Source organism: Gymnoscopelus braueri (assembly GCF_963280865.1).
Source record: "Gymnoscopelus braueri genome assembly, chromosome: 15".
NCBI lineage: Eukaryota > Metazoa > Chordata > Actinopteri > Myctophiformes > Myctophidae > Gymnoscopelus > Gymnoscopelus braueri.
The window spans coordinates 47,339,159-47,359,158 of NC_137620.1; the positions used below are offsets into that span (position 1 = coordinate 47,339,159).

General features: G+C 40.9%; 1 protein-coding gene across 1 annotated transcript in view; it reads right to left on the bottom strand.

Annotated features, from left to right (window-relative positions):
- The window catches only part of tmem179ba (transmembrane protein 179Ba), a 27,277-nt gene extending 9,261 nt beyond the window's left edge, over window positions 1-18,016 (bottom strand). Inside the window, exons 1-3 of the mRNA XM_080450670.1 lie at window positions 17,907-18,016; window positions 8,353-8,549; window positions 332-469 (exon numbers count right to left, since the gene is read on the bottom strand). Coding sequence (XP_080306796.1) covers window positions 332-469; window positions 8,353-8,549; window positions 17,907-18,008 — 437 coding nt within the window. The 5' untranslated portion in view covers window positions 18,009-18,016. The remainder of the gene's footprint in view (window positions 1-331; window positions 470-8,352; window positions 8,550-17,906) is intronic.
- Window positions 18,017-20,000: the final 1,984 nt, after the last annotated feature.

The following is a 20,000-nucleotide window of genomic DNA, read 5'->3' on the forward strand; positions in this document are numbered from 1 at the left end:
ACTGTTTTCGCTGGACGTTTCTCACGGATCCGCTGTGTGTTTAGAACCAAATGAACGCGCACTTTTAACTTATTTAGCGAGGTCTGTGGCGACATGATAAAAACAAAAAAACAACAATAAAACGCTGGCACTGGTGAGTACATTATGAGATTAAACTCTGGCATGGAATGTGTTAATGAACAGACTTATGGATGCATATAGTTAATGAACTAAGTCTTATGGAGACAACATGGTAATTAAATAACAAACTGGCACAACATCACTGGCTGTTTGGAGCAGGAACTGATGGTCCAGCATGTGTTTCAGACAGACAGACAGACAGACAGGTTACCTGGTGACATTGGGTACAGTGTGAGTGACAGATTCACAGAGCGAGTCTCGTCCGATCTTCAGCATGCAGCCGGTGATGAGGAGGAAGAAGAGGAAGACCCCACACACTGCCAGGGTCAAGTTCATCCATAGAGGCTCTCTGTGTGAGGAAGAGGAGCACAGATAGGGTCAAGTTCATCCATAGAGGCTCTCTGTGTGAGGAAGAGGAGCACAGACAGGGTCAAGTTCATCCATAGAGGCTCTCTGTGTTAGGAAGAGGAGCACAGACAGGGTCAAGTTCATCCATAGAGGCTCTCTGTGTGAGGAAGAGGAGCACAGACAGGGTCAAGTTCATCCATAGAGGCTCTCTGTGTGAGGAAGAGGAGCACAGACAGGGTCAAGTTCATCCATAGAGGCTCTCTGTGTGAGGAAGAGCAAGCTACTTTTGATGCATTAGTGCAGGGGTGATGCAACTTTGAGGATGCAGAGGGCCACTATATTTACACACTCACTGCAGAGGAGACACATTGCATATACTGTCGGGCCATTCTATGTCACACAAAAGTAGCAAAAATAGCCGATCTACAAGCTCAAAACGCGCCGCAGCGTGACGCGTTTTGAGCTTGTAGATCTGCTATATTAAAATTGGAATCCAGATCATTTTTTTGCTAAATTTGAATTGGAAAAAGTACAATTTTTATTTCATTTCAAATGCATTTAGTTATACTTATGTTAACATTATGAACATAAATACAAATATATTGGACATTAAAAAGACAATAGAATGTTAATACTAGTCATTAAGCTACTAATATAGACTGAAGTCATTAAAGCGGGTCATGTTTGCATGTTTAGAATCATAACAGCTAAACAGTAAAATAAAGCTTAAAAGCATTATTTTACACTTTGGCTATTAAAAAATAGCAGATCTAGAAGCTCGTAGCACGGCACCGAGTGCCGTGCTACGAGCTTGTAGATCTGCTATTTTTTTAAATTCGTGAAAATGTGTGCAAATCTTTGAATATATATATTCTTTTAAAGAACATTTGTAACTCAAATCTTTGCTTCTGGGGGTCCCTGGAACAACATATTTTGAGATGGGGGTCGGCGGCCAAATCCATATAATTTTGGGGTCCTTGACATGAAAAAGTTTTAAGCACCACTGATATAGAAACGGACGTTTTCAGAATACTGTTAGGATTGAGAAGACATTTTGTAGAATCTGCTTCAGGTCTTAATGGGTTAAGCTACTACTAATATAGACTGAAGTAATTAAAGCGGGTCATGTTTGCATGTTTGGAATTGTAACAGTTGAAATCAATAATATATCACTATTCTGATATTAACCTGCGGGACACATTAAGTGAAGGACTTTTCAGGATTCCAATTCAACAATAGCAAAGATAGCAGATCTACAAGCTCAAAACACACACACACACACAAACACACTTCAAAGCAGGGTTGTGCACAGAGGTCTGTGAGATCAGATATACCATCATATTAATGCTTCTTTGCACCTGCTGTTGATAGTGTCTGTTTGGACTAAAATAGGGAAGGATATAATAATCTACATACAATACATTTAGGACAGCAAGCTGTTATTACAGTTAAACCAGGAACTGAGAGAGAGTGTGTGTGTGTGTGCACAGAGAGAGAGAGTGGGAGACACACACACACACACACACACACACACACACACACACACACACACACACACACACACACACACACACACACACACACACACACACACACACACACACACACACACACACACACACACACACACACACACACACAGTGTATATATAGACTGGATTGCATCATAGACCACCAAAGTACAGGAATGTCTCACAGTCTCTGTGGCGCAATTGGTTAGCGCGTTCGGCTGTTAACCGAAAGGTTGGTGGTTCAAGCCCACCCAGGGACGATGGTCTTTTTGGGGGGGAGGGGCGAGGTTATGGGGGGGGTCCGTCCATGTTAATCATTGTCTGGATCTACTGAACGGTGAACACCGCTACACAAAGGGTTAATGTCAGCACAGCCACACACCAACAGCTGCAGGTGAACACCGGCGTTGCCATGTCTGTTTATTATAAGCGACTTTGGGCTTGTTCTTATCTGTATGGCCGCTGGCAAATATTGGTAGTTTGTGATTTGTTTTGGGGGGCTTGTTTATGAAGTGTAGTTGCTTATTTGGGCTTGTTTCCTTATGTTGTTTAAACCAGTGGTTCTCAAAACCTTTTCATGTCAAGGACCCCCCAAATAAAAAATGTATGTATTCCATTTGTCCACGGACCCCCATCTGAAAATATTTTGTCCTAGGGACCCCCCATACAAGATTTGTGTTGATAAAATGTTTAGAACATATTCCAAATATTTGAAATTCTTTGGAAGTTTTTTTTTCTCGGAAATAGCAGATCTACAAGCCCAGATCAAATAACAGCCTTGTAGATCTGCTATTTTCAAATAGCTGATGTATATAATATATAGGGTTAAAGTGGTCAACCTTATTTTGATGTGGCCTATATAGTCACTTCTTTTGCGCTTGTTTTTCATAGACGTGGTTGCTGGTTTCTCTCGCATAATCTGGCAACAACACCAATGACAGCATCGAGGGATTAAAACACATCAGCTCACGTCTGTCTGTCTGTCTGTCTGTCTGTCGGCTTATACTTTATGACGTTAAATAACAGGAATAGGTTTGTTGATGCGTCTAGCATTGAAAGGCATCAAAAAGATAAGTAGCATTCCACACATACAGTAACAGAGATAAAAGGGGTATTTCATGCACTTTTTACACAATGACAGTCCACAGGGATAAGTCATAGCAGCTTTTGTAGGTCAGTGTTTTATGCAAATACTGATTATTTGTCTTATGTATAGAACAACCTTACAGAATTCCATTCCATTGTAATGGGACAGGAGTCAGGGCACACACACACACACACACACACACACACACACACACACACACACACACACACACACACACACACACACACACACACACACACACACACACACACACACACACACACACACACACACACACACACACACACACACACACACACACACACACACACACACACACACACACACACACACACACACACACACGTCTTATAAAGGCCCTGTCCATAGGTGGCGGGTAATGAAGGCTAGGGTAGGCTAAAGGGGGGCGCATGCTACCATTTTCGGTGGTCACCTTATCACCTTATCACCGTGGTGGTGATAGAGAGAGAGAGAGCTCTCTCTCTATCACCTAAAGAGTGATAAGGTGACCACCTCATTTGGTAGCATGCGGGTCCCTTAAGCCTTCCCAAATGTTATGCTGGGAAATTCTGGGAATTGTGCAAATTATATATAATATATGTGCGCAGCATTATTTAGTAAATGTTTTGATAATAAATCAGTAAAATCAGGCAAAAATAAGAATTAAATAACATAACCCTAACCTAACCCTAACCCTAAAACCGAAATAAAGTAACCAAAAACCGAAAAGAGACTAACAGAATCCAATTTTTCGCGCACGCGCGCTTCGCGGCCGACCCCCCCCCAGCCTCAAGCCAGATCTCCTAGCCTTCCCAATTGGCAGGCTCAGCCGCCGCCTATGGCCCTGTCCAATCTTAAAAGCTACAATCCACACGTTTTATGTCCTCTGCCGATGGTGAGAGCTTCAGAGGTAATCACAACGACAGTGGTGGAAAGTAACTAAGTACATTTACTTAAGGTATTTGTACTTTACTTGAGTATTTCCAATTTCCAATACTTTTACTTCTACTCCACTACATCTCAGAGGCAAATATTGTACTTTTACTCCACTACAATTATTTAAAAACTTTAGTTACTAGTTAATTGTAGATTTGGTTCATTATTATAAAACATGTATTCGCCCTACTTAAACATAGGCTATTTGAAAATAGCAGATCTACAAGCTCACAACGCTTCGCATCGCGACGCGTTGTGAGCTTGTTGATCGGCTATTTTCAAAAGATTTTTATACATTTGAAACCTGTGAAATGGGACATTCTGCATGATGAGTACTTCATACTTTTGGTACTTTAAGTAATTTTTTTTTTTTTGCTAAAAAAAAACATGAATTTCAGACTTTTACTTGTAACAGAGTATTTCTACATTGCAGTATTGTCACTTTTAAAGTAAAGTAAAGTAAAGTAAAAACATTGAGTACTTTTTCCACCACTGCAACTATAACACCAGGGATTCAAACCCGGGTCTTACGTGTGAGACCAAACATAGACCAAACTAAAAAGAGAGTCAAATCAACTGCAAGTTGACCGTTCACTAAGCATGGAACCATTCACTCAACGATACTTGGTTCACGATACCATTTATCAAGATTATTTTAACCGATAAAGACCTGGAACGCATCTGTGACACTTTTTGATTTGAGCTAAAAAGCATTATTTAACTCTTTGGCTATTCAAAAATAGCAGATCTACAAGCTCATAGCGCGGCACCGAGTGCCGCGCTATGAGCTTGTAGATCTGCTATTTTTGAATATTCAAGAAAATGTGTGCAAATCTTTGAATATATATATTTTTTTCAAACATTTGTAACTGTAACTGTAAAACTTTGCTTCTGGGGGGTCCCTGGAACAACATATTTTGAGATGGGGGTCCGCGGCCAAATACATTTTGGGGGTCCTTGACATGAAAAAGATTGAGAACCACTGACATAGTAACATAAGTTTTTTCAAAAAACTGTTAGGATTTAGAAGACATTTTGTAGAATCTGAACCTCAGGCCTTAATGGGTTAACACAAGATGATTTTCCAGATTTTTTTTTTTTATGACACAAATCCAGTATTTCTTCTCTTTTACAATACTGTGTTTTCTCTCATCCTCTTTTCAATACAGTAGCAAATGACTGAAAACCATTATCGATTCTCTTACAAAGATCCTGTATTTTCTTCTTATGTTTTAGGCGCTCTCTGCTGTTTGCATCGAGATACATTTTTTGATTAAATCGATTTAAAATCGTCACCAGTTTGAATCGATTTTCGGTAAATCGTTACATGCTTACCGTTCATTGTGAGATAACACACTAATGTACCTCTGTGCTGCACAGTCTCTGTGGCGCAATTGGTTAGCGCGTTCGGCTGTTAACCGAAAGGTTGGTGGTTCAAGCCCACCCAGGGACGATGATCTTTTGGGGGGGGCGGGGTTATGGGGGGGTCCGTCCATGTTAATCACTGTCTGAGTTTACTGAACAGTTAGTCTCGATCTCCAGGCTTTTATTGTTTAGTTTTGCTAAAAAATAAAAGCCTGGACCAGCACGTCGGTGTACCCGGTATAGGAAGTGTTTCATTTCCCCAACCAACCAGAGTGCAGTGGGTGTCGCTCGTAATGTTGTGTTGACGGGGGGGGGGGCGGAGGTTGACGGACAGATCGGTGAACCAATGGGATCAGGCGCATTCTCTCCGCGCTGATTTTAAACCCGCCCCTCTATACACGAAAGCAGGAAGGCTAGTGCAGCCTACTGAACAGTGAACACTGCTACACAAAGGGTTAACGTTAGCACACACCAACAGCTGCAGGCAAACACCGGCGTTGCCATGTCTGCTGATTATAAGCGACTTTGAGCTTGTTCTTTTCTGTATCGTCGGTGGCGAATAATGGTAGTTTGTGATTTTTTTCTGGGCTTGTTTTTGAAGTGTATAGTTGCTTATTTGGGCTGGTTTACTAATGTTGTTTAACCCATTAAGACCTGGAACGCATCTGTGTCACTTTTTGATTTGAGCTAAAAAGCATTATTTTACACTTTGGCTATTCAAAAATAGCAGATCTACAAGCTCATAGCGCGGCACCGAGTGCCGCGCAATGAGCTTGTAGATCTATTCTATTTTTGAGAAATCCTGAAAATGTGTGCAAATCTTGGAATACATATTGTTTTAAAGCGATTTTGTGAGTCCTTGACATGAAAAAGTTTGAGCACCACTGATATAGAAACAAGCCTAACCGTTCACTGTGCAAATGTAAGTCAAAGAGGAGAGACTGGTTTTGAGTATCAGTTTCTAATCAACGGAGCAACTATTGAAGACATTCAACCATTACTTAGAGTTGCATCATGACAACATAGGTACACACAACCCAAACACAAACAGGGTCACTGTGTTTTAAAAACACTAAACCTATAGCATCCCTACTCTGGGCAGAACGTCGTGCGAAAATAGCAGATCTACAAGCTCTATTACATCTAAACCATTGGTCTTCAACGTTGGTCTATTAACCCATTAAGACCGGGAAAGCATCGGTGTCATTTTAGATTTTAGCTATACTGTATATATATATATATATAGCACATTGGTTGGCTATTCCAAAATAGCAGATATATACAAGCTCATTGCACGGCACTTTGTGTGGCGCTATGAGCTTGTAGATCTGCTATTTCTTGAAAAATCTTGAAAATAAGCGTAAATCTTTTAAAGCGAACATTTTTTAATCAAATCTTTGAACTAAAAAGCCTTATTTTACACTTTGGCTTTTAAAAAATAGCAGATATACAAGCTCATAGCGCGGCACTGCGCTACAAGCTTGTAGATCTGCTATTTATGAAAAATCGTGAACATGTGTGCAAATCTTTGAATATTTATCATTTTAAAGCAAAACATTTTTAACTCAAATCTTTGCTTCTGGGGGCCAATTTCCAATCAAATGCAGTTTTCTGCACATGCTCAGAAGTGGTTGGGGTGGGAGGGGTGGGAGGGTTTTCTGCACACGCTCAGTAGGACTGTATAATGGAGGTGTGTGAGGTCCTTGCTGGCAGACACCACAGGGGGTACATGTAAATTAATGTCTCAGAAATTATACATTTACCTGGGTATGGCATGTGGGAGGTGGTACATTAACCCATTAAGACCTGGAACTGTGTCATTTTTAGATTTGAGCTAAAAAGCATTATTTTACACTTTGGCTATTCAAAAATAGCAGATCTACAAGCTCATAGCGCGGCACCGAGTGCCGCGCTACGAGCTTGTAGATCTGCTATTTTTGAAAATTCTTGAAAATGTGTGCAAATCTTTGAATATATATATTTTTAAAGCGAACATTTTTAACTCAAATCTTTGCTTCTGAGGGGTCCCTGGAACAAAATATTTTGATGGGGGTCCGCGGCCAAATACATATAATTTTGGGGGTCCTTGACATGAAAAAGATTGAGCACCACTGACATAGAAACATACGTTTTTCAGAAAACTGTTGGGATTTAGGAGACATGTAGAATCGGCTTCAGGTCTCAATGGGTTAATGAATGAGGGCAGCATACACACACATACTCCCTTAGATATCAGGGGTCTGCCTGAGGAATACCCTCCCAAAATCATTGCTTTTCACTCAGTGGGGGTCCCTGGAACAACATATTTTGAGTTGGGGGCCCGCGGTCAAATACATATCATTTTGGGGGTCCTTGACATGAAAAAGTTTGAGCACCACTGATATAAAAACATATGTTTTTCAGAATACTGTTGGGATTTAGAAGACATTTGTAGAATCGGCTTCAGGTCTTAAAGGTTTCATGACGTTCAGTTTTACCAAGTCTTTGTCATGGTCCTTCAAACGTGTATAGAAAGTTTTAACAAAACAATCCACTCCATTGATCCATGGCAGGTGTTTTTCTCTCACATTTCTAAAGCCTTTTCAACTGCAATGAAAAAATAAATCTTTGCCTGCGGGTGTCGCTGGTGAGGGATTTTGCCTGTCAATCATCGCCTCTGCTCCGCCCCCCCCCCCCAAAGGAAAGGATAGGGGAGGGGAGGGGCGAGGAGGAGAGTGGGCGGGATTAATCGGCTGTGACCTCACTGCCGAAGGGCCAAGCTCAGATTACTTTTCAGCCTAATTATTCAGAAAACCCCAGACCACAGAAAATCCACTTAATGTTCAAAGTTCAGATTTTTTGGGTGTAATTGAGGTCATAAAACCCCTAAAAAAACATAAAAAATAAAAAAAGTGAAAATGAATGTCATAGAACCTTTAAAGGGTTAAAGATGAACCGTGGTCTTATAAGCGTAAAGGTCTTTACCTCCGCACCTCCCCGTCGATACAGCACGTGTAGAGCCAGTAGAGAGACAGGGAGAAACACACCACCGCCACCGACACAGAGATGGCCGACACGAAGTAACACACCGACGCCGAACTGGACGTCTGGGCGCCGATGGTCCCTGCCGTCACGTTGTAGTCCACCGTCCCATAGAGCATGCACAGGCCTCCTAGATTACCCTGTAACATAGATACATGTTACTGTTATTATACAGCATGCACAGGCCTCCTAGATTACCCTGTAACATAGATACATGTTACTGTTATTATACAACATGCACAGGCCTCCTAGATTACCCTGTAATATAGATACATGTTACTGTTATTATACAGCATGCACAGGCCTCCTAGATTACCCTGTAATATAGAGACATGTTACTGTTATTATACAGCATACAGAGGCCTCCTAGATTACCCTGTAACATGGAGACATGTTACTGTTATTATACAGCATACTCAGGCCTCCTAGATTACCCTGTAACATAGAGACATTACTGTTATTATACAGCATGCACAGGCCTCCTAGATTACCCTGTAACATAGAGACATGATACTGTTATTATACAGCATACACAGGCCTCCTAGATTACCCTGTAACATAGACACATGTTACTGTTATTATACAGCATGCACAGGCCTCCTAGATTACCCTGTAACATAGAGACATGATACTGTTATTATACAGCATACACAGGCCTCCTAGATTACCCTGTAACATAGACACATGTTACTGTTATTATACAGCATGCACAGTCCTCCTAGATTACCCTGTAACATAGATACATGTTACTGTTATTATACAACAGCGGTTCTCAACACCAAAACTGGGGTTGCGGGAAGGTGCTGTTATGGGGTCGCACAGTGGCATCCAAAAAATACAACTTTTTTATTAAATTAAGAAACGGTAAAAAAAAAAGAAGGAAAAAAAAGTGAGGTTGTCTCCATGAAACAAACTATTGGCTTGACTCCACCCACACACACACACACACACACACACACACACACACACACACACCTCCGCCTCCAACAGAGACCCAGAACAAGCCACGACAAGTCAACACACACAAGCCCTTGCTGAGGCTGAGGCACACAAAGTGATTTATCTCTGTGCATAAACTATTTACTTAGGAATTATGTTCAAAATGAGCGGGTGGCTTAAAAGAGCCATTTTGGCTGTTTGTGTTAGTCAGAGAGCAAGAGGGTACAGGACCACGGGTCCATTTGGTACCATCTGTACCCTCGTGGAGTTAAATTTAGATGGCGATGTAACGTTACCGTGCGGGGACTCCGGGGAGATCATTCTCACAGACAGACAACCAGACCGGTTGCCAACAGTTGCCACGATGGAGAAAAACGCCACCGTCGATACTCGATGGCCAAAGATAACATGGAGAGGTGGATCAAGACACTCCGGTGGTTTTAGCAACATATTTTGGTGTCACCAAAAAAAAGAACTCATAATATGGGGTTGTGGTATAAAAAAGTTTGAGAAGCCCTGCCTCCTAGATTACCCTATAACAGTGCTTCTCAACCAGTGGTCCTTGGGGGGGTACCAGGGGGTCCCCAGCTAAATGAGTTAACATAGCGTCACAATCATTTTAACCACTTAGCTTTGGCTATTCAAAAATAGCAGATCTACAAGCTCATAGCGCGGCACCGAGTGCCACGCTATGAGCTTGTAGATCTGCAATTTTTTGAAAAATCTTGAAAATGTGTGCATAGCCTTGAATATATATATATATTTTTTTTAAAGCAAACACTTTTAACTCAAATCTTTGCTTCTGGGGGTCCCTGGCACAACATTTTCAGATGGGGGTCCGCGGCCAAATGTAATATATCAATTTAGGGCTCCCTGGCATGAAAAAGGTTGAAAACCACTGCCCTATAACAGAGAGAGAGAGAGACAGAGACATGTTGTAGTCCACTGTCACGTACAACATGCGAGACATTACTGTTACCATACAACACAGTCCTCTATAGGTTACCCTGTAACACATAGAGACATTACTGTTACCATACAACACAGTCCTCTATAGATTACCCTGTAACACATAGAGACATTACTGTTACCATACAACACAGTCCTCTATAGATTACCCTGTAACACATAGACATTACTGTTACCATACAACACAGTCCTCTATAGATTACCCTGTAACACATAGAGACATTACTGTTACCATACAACACAGTCCTCTATAGATTACCCTGTAACACATAGAGACATTACTGTTACCATACAACACAGTCCTCTATAGATTACCCTGTAACACATAGAGACATTACTGTTACCATACAACACAGTCCTCTATAGGTTACCCTGTAACACATAGAGACATTACTGTTACCATACAACACAGTCCTCTATAGATTACCCTGTAACACATAGAGACATTACTGTTACCATACAACACAGTCCTCTATAGGTTACCCTGTAACACATAGAGACATTACTGTTACCATACAGCACAGTCCTCTATAGATTACCCTGTAACACATAGAGACATTACTGTTACCATACAACACAGTCCTCTATAGATTACCCTGTAACACATAGAGACATTACTGTTACCATACAACACAGTCCTCTATAGGTTACCCTGTAACACATAGAGACATTACTGTTACCATACAGCACAGTCCTCTATAGGTTACCCTGTAACACATAGAGACATTACTGTTACCATACAGCACAGTCCTCTATAGGTAACCCTGTAACACATAGAGACATTACTGTTACCATACAGCACAGTCCTCTATAGGTAACCCTGTAACACATAGACATTACTGTTACCATACAGCACAGTCCTCTATAGGTTACCCTGTAACACATAGAGACATTACTGTTACCATACAGCACAGTCCTCTATAGGTAACCCTGTAACACATAGACATTACTGTTACCATACAACACAGTCCTCTATAGGTTACCCTGTAACACATAGAGACATTACTGTTACCATACAACACAGTCCTCTATAGATTACCCTGTAACACATAGAGACATTACTGTTACCATACAACACAGTCCTCTATAGGTTACCCTGTAACACATAGAGACATTACTGTTACCATACAACACAGTCCTCTATAGATTACCCTGTAACACATAGAGACATTACTGTTACCATACAACACAGTCCTCTATAGGTTACCCTGTAACACATAGAGACATTACTGTTACCATACAGCACAGTCCTCTATAGATTACCCTGTAACACATAGAGACATTACTGTTACCATACAACACAGTCCTCTATAGATTACCCTGTAACACATAGAGACATTACTGTTACCATACAACACAGTCCTCTATAGGTTACCCTGTAACACATAGAGACATTACTGTTACCATACAGCACAGTCCTCTATAGGTTACCCTGTAACACATAGAGACATTACTGTTACCATACAGCACAGTCCTCTATAGGTAACCCTGTAACACATAGAGACATTACTGTTACCATACAGCACAGTCCTCTATAGGTAACCCTGTAACACATAGACATTACTGTTACCATACAGCACAGTCCTCTATAGGTTACCCTGTAACACATAGAGACATTACTGTTACCATACAGCACAGTCCTCTATAGGTAACCCTGTAACACATAGACATTACTGTTACCATACAACACAGTCCTCTATAGGTTACCCTGTAACACATAGAGACATTACTGTTACCATACAACACAGTCCTCTATAGATTACCCTGTAACACATAGAGACATTACTGTTACCATACAACACAGTCCTCTATAGATTACCCTGTAACACATAGAGACATTACTGTTACCATACAACACAGTCCTCTATAGGTTACCCTGTAACACATAGAGACATTACTGTTACCATACAACACAGTCCTCTATAGGTTACCCTGTAACACAGAGACAGAGACATGTTGTAGTCCACTGTCCATTGGTCTGTACAGATGAGAGCACACACTGATAGGGAAGCACAGGTGTAACTTGTTGTCTTGGAAGTTTACGTTTTGTTTAGCTTCTGAGCCATTTCATGGAGGTTCAATCGGTGAACATTTCCAACTCAAACGCTAATAAAAAGCCGAAAGAAACTGGTTTTCAGTTCACTACAGTTAGTATCTCTGTCTGTAAACACCTGGGGAGGAGGGGAGGCTCCACTCGTCAGCAATAGAAGCGTGATGAACACGTCCACAAGCTGAATGTAAATTCACCGGACCGTCACTGCGTCCGTTCACACATATAGAGCGGTTTGAGCCAAATCAGACATTACCGGGACTTAAAGGAGTAGTTCAAGGGTAGTTAATACCCTCACAAAAACATGGTCACTATACCGCCTCCCCCATGACAGCCGGGGCGCCTGACGGAGGGGAAGGGAACTGGTTGGAATAACGCGTTTCTTCCACGCGCTACGTCCAACCAGGGAACTCCCCTGTCAGGTGACAAGAAGGTCAGTTGGCTCATGCATTGCAGGAGGCATGAGCTCGGCTCTGGGCTCCCTAGGCTGGTGGGGGGAGTGTAGCGTCCAGGATCACTTAAAAAACTGGCACCGGGTGAAAAAGGGTTGCAAAATCGTGGGATAAAAAAAAAAAAAAAAAAATAAAAAGAGTAGTTCACTCCTTATTTTCTATAGCCATGAATTCTTGAATTCATGTCGATTTTTAGTTTTTGTCGCATTCCTGAGCCGATAATTGATGACCAGCGGAGTCTCCGGTGGGAGACTTGAGTCTACTGGAGACTATGGAGACATTAGCATCATTCCACCCGTCATCACACTATTGTCTTAGGAATGAGACAAAAACTAAAACATCTCCATGAATTCAAGGCTTCATGGGGTGTGTAATTGATAGAAAATAAGATTTTATTTTGGGTGAACTACTCCTTTAAGTCATGGGTCCTGCCAGCATAAAGTATGTTGCGTGTCTGATGCTCCTGAGATGGAATGTTGCGTTCATACATACAGCCCCTCTGTTTAAGGTCTGGAACACTAATCTAGTGGCCCATACAGCATGCACAGACCCCCTAGATCACTGGTTCTCAAAGTGGGGTCCGGGGACCCCCAGGAGTCCTTGAGGGAGTTCCAGGGGGGTCCCCAGCTAAATGATGGATAGTTAGGAACCAAATAGACCCTTATGGGTCTGTAACTCTGAGAGTGTACAAATGGAACCAAATGGACCCGTTAGGTTAAATTAACATTGATTTTACAATATAAATTGGGGTTCCAGAGATATAAATATCATTAAATGGGGGTCCGTAGCCTTATGCATGTCAAACTGGGGGGTCCTTGAAATTAAAATGGTTGAGAATCACTGCTAGAGCCGTAAAAATCTTCTCTTATGGGGGTCCCTGGCATATCTTTTCAAATGGGGGGTCCGCGGGCTAATAAGTGTCAATTTCGGGGTCCTTTACATGAAAGGGTTTGAGAAGCACTGCCCTAGATCAGGGGTTTTCAACCGGTGGTCCACGGAGGTATTGCAGGTGGTCCCTGGCCATGCATTAAAACATTTTTTTTAAATGAATTAACGCCCTGCTTGATCATACTACAGCTTCACACGAAAGCATCAAAAGTAGCAGATCTACAAGCTCGAAACGCAGTGCGAAACGCAGTGCGAAACGCAGTGCGAAGCGACGCGTTTTGAGCTTGTAGATCTGCTACTTTTGATGCTTTTGAATTTGAATCCTGAAAAGTAAGGGTTTTGGACATATGAGGTTTCCACCCGACAGAGACCATATACAGCATGCACAGGCCTCCTACATTACCCTGTAACACAGAGAGAGAGAGAGTTCCACTTTCTTGTTTTGGCAAATGTAAACGTATGTTTTCTCATGCCAATGAAGCCCCTTTGAACTGAACCAAACATTGAATTGACACACACACACACACACACACACACACACACACACACACACACACACACACACACACACACACACACACACACACACACACACACACACACACACACACACACACACACACACACACACACACACACACACACACACACACACACACACACACACACACACACACCTATAATCGTATAGAAACACCTTTCATAGTTTTTATTGTTGACAGAGAGGAGGAGGGGGGGGGGTTTGATTCATACATTCACACAGTCAATTGTAGGTCATATATGAGGCAGTGATTCTCAACTGTCTGTCTGTCTGCTTGTCTAGGCTGCTACAGAGACAGTGAAAGTGTGATTAAAACAGACATGATATTGTGTGCTCTATTAGTTGTATATGTTGTGTACTTTTGAATACTTGAGTATAAGCCTATTTACTCAAGTAAATATACTTTGTCCACCACTGAACTTGAGGAATAGTTAGATAGCACTATAGCAGGCAGACACATACAACTTACTATACTGTGTGTGTGTGTGTGTGTGTGTGTGTGTGTGTGTGTGTGTGTGTGTGTGTGTGTGTGTGTGTGTGTGTGTGTGTGTGTGTGTGTGTGTGTGTGTGTGTGTGTGTGTGTGTGTGTGTGGTGGAAAAAGTACTCAAATGTTTCACTTAAGTAAAAGTATCAATACTGCAATGTAGAAGAACTCTGTTACAAATAAAAGTCCGGAATTCAAAACATACTTGAATAAAAGTACAAAAGTATTGGTATCAAAATGTACTTAAAGTAGAAAGTATACAGTACTCATTATGCGGAATGTCCCATTTCACAAGTTTTCAAACGTATACAAATCTTTTGAAAATAGCAGACGAGCTTGTAGATGTGCTATTTTCAAATGGCCGAAATGCATATAGGACTGAAGTGGTTACTGTATGTTTAGTAATACTAATAATCAAAATTAAAAAAGTAACTAGTAACTAAAGTTTTCATTTCATTGTAGTGGAGTAAAAGTACAATATGTGGATCCGAGATGTAGTGGAGTAGAAGTAAAAAGTATTGGAAATTCTCAAGTAGTGCAAATACCTCAAAATTGTACAGTACTTGAGTAAAAGTACTTAGTTACTTTCCACCACTAGTGTGTGTGTGTGTGTGTGTGTGTGTGTGTATGTGTGTGTGTGTCATCTGACTTCAATAAGGGGGCGGTATGTGTATAATAGAATTGGGCACGCAAGCACGCACGCCCTCAGGTCACATGATAAGGCAGCAGTATCACAGTTCCACATAATATATTATCACCCCACACACACACACACACACACACACACACACACACACACACACAGAGAGAGAGAGAGAGAGATCGGTAGATTCCATTGTTTTGACAGGCTCTGACAGTAGCCAGGAAGAGACCATATTTGGTGATCCTGCTGCGTGCAGATCATATGACTTATTATTAGGGAACTTTTTTCTTTCTATTAAAGTTTCCTAGTTAATCATTTCAACTAGAAATTGGCGCTGGTTATTGTGGTTAAACTTATTAAACATCAGCCTCAGCCTCTATTGCTAATGATATAATAATATAATATAATATCAGCCTGTTGCTTCTAATAAGCAGACATTTTAAGGAAAAAGGTGTGGATGATCCCTAGCCCTGAAACATGACCGTCGTATATTATATGACAGTCATGGATGAACTTCAACATAAGTGTTTGCACTTTTTTTCTTTACGGTCCATACATCTACTTAAACGTTTATATTTCAAATATAAAGTGTTACCTTATGGCCATGGATGTTACAATTATGTATGGGTTCTCGGAAATACCCGTATCTTCCGTATTGTTCAATAAAAAGCATTTTAATCCGATCGGTGGCCATTGTCCTCATACAATTATAATGCATCAGAGTGCAATACACCTCACAACCGATAGGGTTGCGAGGTTGAAAGCATGGAGGAAATGCGGAGACAATGGCCACCGATCAGATTAAAATGTTTTTTTATTGAACAATACGGTAGATACAGGTACTTCTGAGGGCCCGTACATAAATATAACATCCATGGCCATGAGGTCAGTGCTTTATATTTGAAATCTGAACGTTTATGTAGATGTACGGATAGTAAAGGGAGAAAGTGCAAACACCAGGTTGAAGTTCATCTATGACGGTCATGATATGACAGCCATGTTTCAGGGCTGCTGTCAAACTAAAAACAAACATGCGTTTTGTTTGGTGTCGCTGGCCGAAAAACAGAGCCGATCTACAAGCTGACACTGTTGTTGTCAACTTGTAGATCGGCTCTGTTTTTCGGCCAGCGACACCGTCGCAGGACGGATAATAAATAAGAATAAAGTCAGAGGAATAATGAATAAATAAGCGTCAGACGCGTCTCCACTAAATCACGCTTCAACAAAACATGCTGCGTTTTAACTTTAAAACCCAAACATAACTTTTACACATCGTTAGCTTTCTACTGTTTTAACAAAACCACAGACTGTATAGGAAGGTTATGAGCTTTAAATATATATAAAAACCCCAAATTATGTTTGGGGTTTCAGTTTCTGAAGTGAAAACTAAACACAATCCTGTCCTCGCTTCCCCCCGGAATTGAGGACGACACACACTGAACAAAACCACACAAACTTTATAAAATCCTTTACATGAAAAGAAAAAACCTAATTATTAACACGTTTCTGAAGTCAAAGTGACAGAAAAACCTGCCTTTTAAGTCTAAATGTAGCTATTCTACCTCCCCGGAAAAACACACAAACATGCGGACACTATTTCCTACTTAGGCAATAACTATTTTTAACTTAAACGAAGAGCGCCTTGGAACTTATTTATGTTTTTGTTTGCATGTTATTTTCTCTCTCTTCATCTTTGAGACAAAGAGCAGCTTCTCTGACAATATTAAACATGTTTATACTAGTTCATACAGCCATGGATCGCAAGACGGTCGTCCGTCACGACAGTCAAGGATGAACTTCAACCTGGTGTTTAATCTTTCTCTATTTACGGCCCGTTCCATCTACATAAACCATCATATTTCAAATATAAAGTTCTGACCTCATGGCCACGGATGTTAAAATTATGTACGGGCCCTCAGAAGTACCTGTATCTCCCGTATTGTTCAATAAAAAGCATTTTAATCCGATCGGTGGACATTTTCCTCATAGAGTTATAATGTATCCGAGACTGCAATGCACCTCCCAACCGATAGGGTCGCGTAGTTGAAAGCGAAGAAAATGTGAAGAAAATGGCCACCAATCGGATTAAAAGGCTTCTTATTGAACAGTAAGGGAAATACGGGTACTTCTGAGGAACCGTACATACTTATAACATCCGTGGCCATAAGGTAAGAACTTTATATTTGAAATCTGAACGTTTATGTAGATATACGGGACAAAAAGGGAGAAAGCGCAAACACCAGGTGTAAGTTTCTCCATGACTGTCATGATATGACAGTCATGCATCAGGGCTAACACTTTACAAAGATCACCTTCTAATAACTCTCCAACAAGTCCTGAACACCCTCCTAGCTCATTCTCTTTACAATATTAAACATGATTATAGTTGATAAAGAGTAAGATATTGTTGGTTATTATAATATTTGACCTGTGAGATGGTGTCTTAACTCTCCACAGGTCCTTCTCTTACAATAATAAACATGTTTATAGATGATAAAGAGTAAAGATATTATAATTATTGTTATTTTACCTGTGAGATGGTGAGAGAGGCTGCTGTAACGATGCCACAGACAAAGCATGCTGCGTACAGGCTTAGTTCCAGGACCAGCAGCCAAGGGACAGCAGCCATCATATCCAGCATCATGCTACACACTGACACACACACACAACCACACACACACTGCCGGGTATGCGCGCCACGGGAGCGCGCGTCATGCTGTCTAGTGGTTCTCAACCTGTGGGTTGGGGACCCGCCTCAGGGGGTCCCCAAATTATTATTTTTTTTTGGGGGGGGGGGGGGGGATCCCCCAGATGACAGTGAAGTGGCAATTTATGGACTTTTAAGACCTTTTTAATTCATAGAAAAATTAAAATGAAAGACCATTACTGCATCAAAGAGAATCAAATAAAACCATATTATAAAAACTGGTCAAACATTGGCCAGATTGTCAAATAATATAAGAAAGAGGCAAACATTCTGCAAATAGCAGATCTACAAGCTCACAATGCCAGGTGTTGTGAGCTTGTAGATCTGCTATTTTCACAATATTTATCTGAGTCACTAAACGTAAATGTAATGCCTCAACTCTTACAATTCCAAGTGCTTATCAGTGTGGGGGGTTCTCAGTTCAAATATGATTATGGGGGGGGGGGGGGGGTAACGACTAACCCCACATCGAGGTGCCCAGATGTCCCTAGTGCCCACCTACCAGTACCAGAGCGGTAGACGTTTGGTCTCCCTCACACACAGAGGAGACCAGGGTTCAAATCCCATGTAGGACATGATGACAGTTATGGAGTGCAGCGCAAGTAACATGTGAAGATACAGTGATGTGACGATAAAGAGCCACTCAGTGATTCTCTGCGGTCACAGGACACAGACTGATAACCTACAAAGATAAACATCACATTCTGACCAGGAGGATGATGAGGGGAGGTGTGTGTGTGTGTGTGTGTGTGTGTGTGTGTGTGTGTGTGTGTGTGTGTGTGTGTGTGTGTGTGTGTGTGTGTGTGTGTGGGGGATACATTATTTGAAAAATGGTCTTAAGTAATGTAAAGTATACATGATGTGAACATACACGGTACATCATTATCAGACTTAATTTTATCCTCCAACTTCTTGTTTATGTCCCAAAATGACTGGATATACAGGTTTTGTATTGTATTTATGTAGTATCTACAATATGTAGCAATTGTAGATATATTAGACCTTAATTGTCAAGTGTTTAATGTCCTAATCATGTATACTTTACTTTAGACCATTTTTCAAATATTTCACGATTTAACATTTTACACAAAATAGCCAATTTACAAAAGCATTAAGCTTATTCACTCTTATTCACTGTGTGTGTGTGTGTGTGTGTGTGTGTGTGTGTGTGTGTGTGTGTGTGTGTGTGTGTGTGTGTGTGTGTGTGTGTGTGTGTGTGTGTGTGTGTGGCTTCCTCTGAAACAAGCGTACATCAGCAATTTTCACACTGATTTCAAGATGGACAAAAGACTGTTTATCACAGAGAGAGAGAGCTACGTCATGTGACGCACACACACACACACACACACACGCACACACACACGTGCGCACACGCACATGCACACACACACTGAATAAACTTATGCTTTTGTAAGAAGGTTTTTTTCCAGGCATCACAAACCATCAACATCATTTTCAATAATGAATTATACTTTTTTTTAATCCATTGATCAAATGACATCAAAACTTCACCAAAAGGTTGCATGAGGCACAGCTCCCAAGAATAAAATATAATACTTTATGTACATTAAAAAAGACAAATAAGTAAGTAATATAACATCATTGAGAGAACAAAGAAAACAGAAAAAGTAAACAATAATATCATACATGGATAAAACTTGCTTTTCAGAATTACATCACAATAAAAAGTCTACATATAATTGGACCCGGTTTCACAGACAGACGGATCAGAAATAGCTTCAATAACACTGGAATGTAACTCCAAGAGGAAACCAAATGGACCCGTAAGACATTGGTTCTCAGAGATAGCAGATCTACAAGCTCTCAGCACGTCACTTTGTGCGGCGCTGCGAGCTCGTATGTTTGCTATTGTTTTTTTTTAAATATCGAAAACGTTTGTAAACGTTTGAATAATTT